The following is a 9,245-nucleotide window of genomic DNA, read 5'->3' on the forward strand; positions in this document are numbered from 1 at the left end:
ACCAAAACTTGAATTGTATTCCCTCGTTATCCAGGTGGGCGCCTGATATTGCAACAAAACAAACAAAACAAAAGAAATTTTTCCGCCTTAGTTTGGGATCTGGGCATATTTGTGATTGTTAATCAGATCATGTTACCTACAGAGCTCTAAGAATTTAGAAGCTAAATCCCATTATCCAGGAGGGCCCTGAAAACTTCGAATTAAATCTCATCTTAAGAGTGATAACTTTAAAGCTAAATTATATTTTCTAAAGGGAGAATTACACTAAAACTTAAAAGTAAATCCCATTATCTAGGAGGGTCTTGAAAATTTTAAATTAAATCACGTTATCCAGGAGGGTCCTGAGAATTTAAAAACTAAATCCCATTGTCCAGGAGGGTCCTGAAAATTTAAAAACTAAATCCCATTGTCCAGGAGGGTCCTGAAAATTTAAAAACTAAATCCCATTATCCAGGAGGGTCCTGACAATTTAAAAACTAAATCCCATTATCGAGGAGGGTCCTGACAATTTAAAAACTAAATCCCATTATCGAGGAGGGTCCTGAAAATTTAAAAACTAAATTCCATTATCCAGGAGGGTCCTGAAAATTTAAAAACTAAATCCCATTATCCAGGAGGGTCCTGAAAATTTTAAATTAAATCCCATTATCCATGAGGGTCTTGAGAACTTTTAAAAATTAAATCCCGTTATCCAGGAGGGTCCTGAAAATTTAAAACTAAATCCCATTATCCAGGAGGGTCCTGAAAAATTAAGTTCCATTATCCAATAGGGTCCTGAAAACTTAAAACTAAATCCCATTATCCAGGAGGGTCCTAAAAATTTTAAATTAAATCCCATTATCCAGCAGTATCCTGAGAATTTTTAAAATTAAATCTCATTATCCAAGAGAGTCCTGAAAATTTAAAAACTAAATCTCATTATCCAGGAGGGTCCTGAAAATTTTAAAACTAAATCCCATTATCCATGAGGGTCCTGAGAATTTAAAACTAAATCCCATTATCCAGGAGGGTCCTGAAAATTTTAAAAACTAAATCCCATTATCCAGGAGGGTCCTGAGAATTTAAACTTAAATCCCATTATCCAGGAGGGTCCTGAAAATTTTAAAAACTAAATCCCATTATCCAGGAGGGTCCTGAAAATTTAAAACGAACTTACCTGAGTCATGCTCTCATCTTTTAGGATTATGAATAGAATTTCTTGCTCCCTGAACCATGCTTTTCCATGGGAGGTCCCTGTGGATTTAAAAAATTTCTTACCCCTGTTTCAGACAAATAAAATCTTATTAGTTTGAAAACGTGCTGGTTAGTTTGTGGCATCCTTGCTGAGTGTCTGCTCCCGCCACTGCCATGCTTCATTCTGATTAGCTGCTTCGGGCTAGCAAGAAGTTGTTTGAGCTTTTGATTAGAACTGGACCACAAAACCTCTGCACGACCTGAATCTCTCACACTCATTTGTTGCATTGTGTTTTCATTTTGAAAGTTGTTGAATCCTTGTATTTACTCAAAATTCAAGATTCACTTGATTGCCTGAACCTCAGTTATCACCATACTGCTTATTCTAAATCAAGTCAATTGTGATGTGCATGGCCGGACTCCGCTTTGTGCAATTTAGAATCTGGTAGTAGGCTTTGAAATCCTTTCCTGCTTGTTCAACAAGGGCTGACTCAAAAGAAACCCATAAAGATAGACTCAAAGAGCAAAATGAAATGATTTTTGACAAAAGGAACAAAGGAAAACTTTGAGCTCAGATGACTATATGAAGAAGAATGAGAAAAGAAGACTTATCTGAGGGAAGCAGCCAACTCCAATGATCATGACATGCATTTCGGATTGATCAGCCTAATCCGTCCAACCAATCATATTTTCAGTTCATGTCCCGTCTTCATACTTCAAAACTTGGCTTTCACTGATCCAATTTCTCTGTAAAGTCATGAGACTCATTTGACTTGTAGTTCCCCAAAGGGTTTTCACCAACAAGTCTCTCTCATTTGTTCATCTCTCAACTCACCATCGCCTTATGGTGCCCGCGAGGGTTTTCACCAATAAGACTCTCTCATTTTAAATTTTCTCTCAGCTCACCATCGCCTTACGGTGCCCGTGAGGGTTTTCACTAATAAGACTCTCTCATTTATTCAATTTTCCTTTGTGCCCATGATCAAAGTGTTACCCATGATGTAAATCATTCCTCTGTCTCGCTTGACCTGTCATCCTCAAAGATTGATCAGAAGGTCTTTCTTTGGACCGTAATGTAGGCTTTTGGACAGGGTTAGAAAGAAAGGGTGGCATGAAGGCTCAAACTAATTTAAGATGAAAAGGGGTTAAAATTACAACTTTTGGAATCAGATCTTTTCAAAACCCAAACTCCTGCCCCAGTTTCTTTGGGTCTGGGGAATTTTAATTTTTTCTTTTGATGGGACCGAACCGTAAGGCTGCCTACGTATCCTTAAAAGGAATCAGGTCGAACGTAGTTCAAAAAGAAAGTTGTTTGTTTTTGTTGCTTTTCTTTTCTTTTCTTTTTTTCTTCTTTCTTTCTTTTTCTTTTTTCTTTTTTCTTTTTTTTCTTTATTTCTTTCTTTTTCTTTTTCTTTTCTTTTTTTCTTTTTCTTTCTTTTCATTCATTCATTTTTTCGTTCTCAAATTCTGTTACTGATTCCAAAAGAGGGGTATGAAAGAAAATAAATAAAGCTCAAAAGGGGTAACAAAGGATGAAAGTGTTTGGGTAGAGGAACAAAATGCCCTCGTCATTTCAACTTTGAACATGCCAAGTACAAAATACAACTGAAGGTAAGCAAAGAAATCATACATAGTACCTCTTAACTGCATCAGAATTGATAGCCATGTCTACACATTTACCTTCTATGTCTGTTAAATACAAAGCGCCATTGGGCAATACTCTTGTCACTATGAACGGCCCCTGCCAGTTTGGGGCGAACTTGCCTTTAGCTTCAGCCTAATGAGGAAGGATGCATTTCAATACCATCTGGCCCACTTCGAATTTCCGAGGACGCACCTTTTTGTTGTATGCTCTTGCCATTTCAGCTTTTGCAACGATCCGAAGGGATGAAATCTCAACTTCCGCAGGTATAACTGCCTCAGTTCCATATACCAGCAGATAAGGAGTTGCACCTACTGAAGTGCGAACAATAGTGCGATAACCCAGTAAGGCAAAAGGCAACCTTTCATGCCACTGTCTAGAACCTTGAACCATCTTACGAAGTATCTTCTTTATGTTCTTGTTAGCAGCCTCAACAGCTCCATTTGCCTTGGGGTGATACAGAGTGGAGTTCCGATGCATGATCTTGAATTGTTGGCATACCTCTTTCATCAAATGACTATTGAGATTAACAACATTGTCTGTGATGATCACCTTGGGAATTCCGAACCGACAAATGATATTTGAATGAACAAAATCCACCACCGTCTTCTTGGTCACGGACTTGAAAGTTACAGCTTCAACCCACTTGGTAAAGTAATCAATGGCCACCAGAATAAACCTATGCTCGTTTGACGCTACCGACTCAATTGGTCCAATGACATCCATGCCCCAAGTAACAAAGGGCCAAGGTGCAGACATTGTATGTAACTTAGATGGGGAAGAATGAATCAAATCACCATGTACCTGGCATTGATGACACTTGCGAACAAAACTGATACAGTCCCATTCCATGGTGAGCCAATAATAACCTGCTCGAAGTATCTTCTTTGCCAAGACATACCCGTTCATGTGTGGCCCACAAACTCTAGAATGCACTTCGGCCATAATAGTTGAAGCTTCTTTATCGTCTATGCACCTCAGCAGTCCTAAATCTGGAGTCCTCTTGTACAAGATTCCTCCACTCAAGAAAAATCCACTAGCTAGACGTCGAATGGTTCTCTTTTGGTCACCTGTAGCATGTACTGGATATACCCCCGACCTGATGTATACTTTGACATCATGGAACCAAGGTTCGCCATCAATTTCCTCTTTCACCATATTACAATAAGCATGTTGATCATGAACTTGGATGTGCACGGGGTCGACATAAGCCTTGTCCGGATGATGTAACATTGATGCCAGAGTGGCCAAGGCATCAGCAATCTCATTATGAATCCTGGGAATATGTTTAAATTCAACCGACCTGAACCATTGACAAAGATCATGCAGACACTGTCGGTACGGTATGAGCTTCAAATCTCGAGTCTCCCATTCTCATTGAATCTGATGAACCAACAAATCTGAATCTCCCAGAACCAGTATTTCCTGGACTCCCATGTCTACAGCTAACCTCAAACCTAGAATGCATGCTTCGTACTCGACCATATTGTTGGTGCAATGAAATCGAAGCTGGGCTGTTACAGGGTAGTGTTGCCCTGTTTCAGATATAAGTACATCCCGTACTCCGACACCCTTCATGTTAGCAACTACATCAAAGAAGACTTTCCAACCTGGCTTTTCATCTCGGTCAACCTCGTCAACACGCATGACCTCTTCATCAGGAAAATAAGTCTTCAGTGGCTCATATTCATCATCCACCGGATTATCGGCCAAGTGGTCGGCCAAGGCTTGGGCCTTCATCGCGGTCCGAGTCACATAGATGATGTCAAACTCAGTAAGTAAAATCTGCCACTTCACCAGTCTTCCTGTGGGCATAGGCTTCTGAAAGATATACTTTAGAGGATCCATGCGGGAAATTAGGTAAGTAGTGTAGGACGACAGATAATGCTTCAACTTTTGTGCAACCCAAGTCAGGGCGCAACATGTCCTCTCAAGCAGAGTGTACTTAACCTCATAGGGAGTGAACTTCTTACTGAGATAATAGATTGCTTGCGCCTTCTTTCCCGTGATGTCATGTTGACCCAATACACAGCCAAAAGAATTATCCAAGACTGTCAAATAGAGAATTAAAGGTCTTCCAGGCTCTGGTGGGACCAGCATAGATGGATTCGACAGGTACCTCTTAATCTTATCAAATGCTTCTTGACATTCGTCAGTCCACTTGACCACAACATTTTTCTTCAGCAGCTTAAAGATGGGCTCACAGGTTGTCATGAGCTGAGCAATGAAGCTGCTGATGTAATTTAACCTTCCAAGCAAACTCATCACCTCTGTTTTGTTATTTGGCGGCAGTAACTCTTGAATGGCTTTGATCTTCGATGGATCTAACTCAATGCCGTGTCTACTAACCACGAATCCCAGCAGCTTCCCCGACGCGACACCAAATGCACATTTCGCTGGATTGAGCTTGAGGTTATACCCGTGGAGTCTTTGGAAAAACTTCCTCAAATCCTTAACATGGTCAGACTGCTTCTTTGACTTTATGATCACATCATCTACATAAATCTCAATCTCCCTCTGTATCATGTCATGAAATATGGTGGTCATCGTCCTCATGTAAGTTGCCCCAGTATTCTTTAAACTAAATGGCATTACCCGATAACAATATGTTCCCCATGGCGTGATGAACGCTATCTTTTCTGCATCTTCCTCATCCATCAAGATCTGGTGATATCCCGCATAACAGTCCACAAAAGACCCAATCTCATGCTTGGCACAATTATCGATCAGAATGTGAATGTTCGGCAATGGAAAATCATCCTTTGGGCTTGCTTTGTTAAGATCACGATAATCAACACAGACCCTGGTCTTACCATCCTTCTTTGGTACTGGCACAACATTGGCTAACCAAGTGGGATATCGAGTGACCCGAATGACCTTTGCAGTAAGTTGCTTTGTGATTTTTTCTTTGATCTTCACACTCATATCAGTCTTGAACTTTCGCAACTTTTGCTTGACAAGAGGGAATGCTGGATCAGTTGGTAATTTATGAACTACCAGATCAGTGCTCAGGCCCGGCATATCGTCATATGACCATGCAAAGACATCTTTGTACTCAAACAATGTTTTGATTATTGCCTCCTTAACTTGCGGCTCTAAATGCACACTTATCTTGGTTTCCCTAACATTATCCTGGTCCTCTAAATTGTTTGCTTCGGTCTCACTCAAATTAGGCTTTGGTTTTTCTTCAAATTGTTTTAGCTCTTTACTGATTTCCTCAAATGTTGCTTCTTCATCATATTCTATTTCATCATCATATTCTACTTCTTGGATTGTTATTTCAGAATTAGATTGGCTTTTAAGACTCGGCTGAAAACTCTTCATGCATGTCATGTCACTGCAACCAGCATAAAAAGAACTGTACAAAATAAAAAAGAACAAAATAAAACACTATTAAGAATAACGGAAAACGGAAAATTGCATTTCATTGAAAATAAAAGGATAGAAGGGTTTGAACATCAAAACAAGCAAAACTAAAAATCTGGATTACAACCCTGGAATAACCCAGATAACAGAAAGGAAAACAAAGCAAACTACCAAAACTCCTTCCTGGTGGGGAGAGGAGTAGCTTCCCAATTGCTAAGCTTCACGGTTGGGCCAACGAGCTGCACATTTGCTTTACTAGAGCCGTCGCCAACTTATACCATATTGACTTCTTCGAACAGACTTTGGAACCTCTTGATCAGCTCTTCATCAACATCGACCACAAATTTTGGGATTGAGTAAGTTGGAGGCTTTTCAGCCTCTGGCTTGACAAAAGACTTAGAGATGTGTGGGACGGGCTTGGGGAGTGACCATACCTTCTATTTCATATTTTTAACCCTTTTCATGTCCTTCTCTGTGGGCATGAATCCCAAACCAAATGTACCAGGATTCCCACTGGGGCGCATTAGATGCACAATACCCTGCAGAGATGAGCCCAGGCCCTTGCCCGGCACAAAACCATTCTTCAACATTTCATTCGCAAACATGACGGACGCGGAGGATAGCTTAGGACCCGGAATGCATTTTCCTTTAGGAATTTTCTCAACAGACACTGTTTCGAAAGTCTGATAGACCCAAGGTCCCTTATCATCTTCAGCTTCGATGAACGGAACAATTGTATCATTACAGGCTGACAAGTCCTCATCACCGTGCACAACTATTTCCTGCGTGTCCCATTCAAACTTCACCATTTGGTGTAGAGAAGACGGGACTGCCTTAGCAGCATGTATCCAGGGCCTGCCCAACAACAGATTGTAGGAGACAACCACATCTAACACTTGGAATTCCATGGTAAACTCAACATGCCCTATTGACAATTCGAGCATTATATCTCCAACAAAATCTTTACCTCCCCCATCAAAGCCTCGGACACACACACTGTTCAAATGGATTCTTTCGGTGCCAATCTTCAGTTTTTGCAGAGTAGACAGGGGACAAATATTCGCACTAGAGCCATTATCAACCAAAACCCTTAAGACAATAGAATCTTCACACTTCAGTGTGAGATAAAGAGCTCGGTTGTGTTCTGTACCCTCCATAGGAAGTTCATCATCCGAGAAAGTGATCCTATTTGCTTCGAAGATCCTGCCAACTATCTTTTCCATGTGGTTCACTATGATCTTATCAGGAACATGTGCCTCATTCAAAATTTTCATCAAGACCCTGCGATGTTCATCTGAATGTATCAACAAAGACAAAAGAGAAATCTGGGATGGTGTTTTCCTTAACTGCTCCACAATGGAATAATCCTGCACTTTCATCTTTTTCAGGAACTCCTCCAGCTCTTCCTCAGTGACCAATTTCTTTACTGGCATTGGGCTATCCTTGAATGACTTGGCTTTCCTTAATTCTTCTGGGGTGAAACATCTCCCAGAACGAGTCAATCCTCCAGTTTCATTGACTTCTTCCTCTATTTCTTTTCCTTTGTATGTCACTATCACTTGTTTATAATTCCACGGAACAGCCTTGGCATCCACCACTGGAAGCTGGGTTACTGGTTTAATGATGATAGGGGTAGTAGGAGCCCCCTTCACAACTATGACAGGCTTACTTGAAATCCCTGGTACTACCACTTTTGAACTTTCCGGACTTGCCCCGATATCTTTCGACAACCCTTTCACGACCAATACTGGTGGTTTCGAATTGAGTGAGCTCGGCTTTTCTGTCTTCCCTTCAACTGTCAAGGGCGTTGCTTTGGTATAGTCTGGAGCTTTAACCAAATTGTTTTCACTGGCCCGAATCATCATGACGGACTTAGAAGACTTTTTGGGCTCCCCGTCCTTGTGAACTATTTCAATCATGTGCGTCTCTGCATGGGCTGACAAAGGGTTTTGGTTGATGTTTGGCGCATCTGGGCTTTGGACTACAATTTTGTTTGTATCAATGAGCTCCTGGATTGCCCGTTTCAAATGCCAACACTTCTCTATGTCATGCCCTGGAGCATCAGAACAATAGGCGCATCTTAGGGAATAATCGAGGTTTTTTGGAGGGGGATTTGGTATCTTTGACTCAATCGGCCTCAAGACGTCCAACTCCTTTAACCTTTGAAACAGACTAGCATAGGACTCTCCAAGCAGGGTAAAAGTTTGTTTCCGCTGCTGCCTCTCTCTCTTATACTCTGCCTTGATCGAAAATTTGAACCAGTGGGGTTTTGATAGGGTTGTGGGGGTGGATAGGTATTTTTTGGAGCTGGGTAGATATTCTGCGGAGCTGGAGCACGCCATTGTGGGTAAGGAGGGGGTTGAGCATATGACTGTGCGTGGTGAACAAGGTATTGGGATGGCCTGGCTGAGTATTGGGGGTTTTGCGGGGAAAAGTAATGTTGAGGTGGATTATATGGAGCTTGGGCGTAGGCTTGGGGTCGGGGTCGAGGATAGATGTACTGATGAGGTGAACCCTTCTGGCCGTGCCATGATCCGGAGACAAACATAGCAACATCTTCCTTCTTCTTCTTGCCTAGCAAACTTCCGGTACCACTCTGGATTGCCTGGGTGGTTGTAGCAAACTTCCGGTACCACTCTGGATTGCCTGGGTGGTTGCTTTTATAGCAGAATAGCTCATGATCTTACTCGACTTGAGCCCCTCTTCCACCATTTCTCCTATCTTCACCACATCATTGAAAGACTTTCCAATGGCTGAGATCAAGTGGCCATAGTAAGTGGGCTCTAGGGCTTGAAGAAAGTAATTAACCATCTCGTCCTCTTCCATCGGAGGATTGACTCGTGCAGCTTGCTCCCTCCATTAGAACCCATATTCTCTAAAGCTTTCACTGGGTTTCTTTTCCACCTTGGTCAGAGATAGACGGTCTGGAATAATGTCTATATTGTACTAAAAGTGTCGAGCAAAGGCCTGAGCCATATCGTCCCAGGTGTACCACCTGCTGGCGTCTTGGCGGGTGTACCATTCTAAAGCTGCCCCACTCAGACTTTGGATGAAGTATGCCATC

General features: G+C 41.7%; 2 protein-coding genes across 2 annotated transcripts; both read right to left on the reverse strand.

The window, feature by feature from the left end:
- Positions 1-837: 837 nt before the first annotated feature.
- Positions 838-5,473, reverse strand: LOC138886277 (uncharacterized). The gene is made up of 9 exons (XM_070167345.1): positions 5,084-5,473; positions 4,212-5,002; positions 3,740-4,118; positions 3,449-3,619; positions 3,214-3,367; positions 3,011-3,129; positions 2,811-2,950; positions 1,157-1,259; positions 838-852 (listed from the first exon to the last, which is right to left on the reverse strand). Exons 1-9 carry the CDS (start codon positions 5,471-5,473, stop codon positions 838-840), a joined length of 2,262 nt encoding a protein of 753 aa, XP_070023446.1.
- A 1,145-nt stretch (positions 5,474-6,618) lies between these two features.
- On the reverse strand, positions 6,619-9,007 carry LOC138886278 (uncharacterized). The gene is made up of 2 exons (XM_070167346.1): positions 8,869-9,007; positions 6,619-8,234 (listed from the first exon to the last, which is right to left on the reverse strand). The coding sequence occupies exons 1-2, from the start codon at positions 9,005-9,007 to the stop codon at positions 6,619-6,621; spliced, it is 1,755 nt and encodes a 584-aa protein (XP_070023447.1).
- Positions 9,008-9,245: the final 238 nt, after the last annotated feature.

This window comes from Nicotiana sylvestris, chromosome 2, assembly GCF_000393655.2.
Source record: "Nicotiana sylvestris chromosome 2, ASM39365v2, whole genome shotgun sequence".
Classification (NCBI taxonomy): Eukaryota; Viridiplantae; Streptophyta; class Magnoliopsida; order Solanales; family Solanaceae; genus Nicotiana; species Nicotiana sylvestris.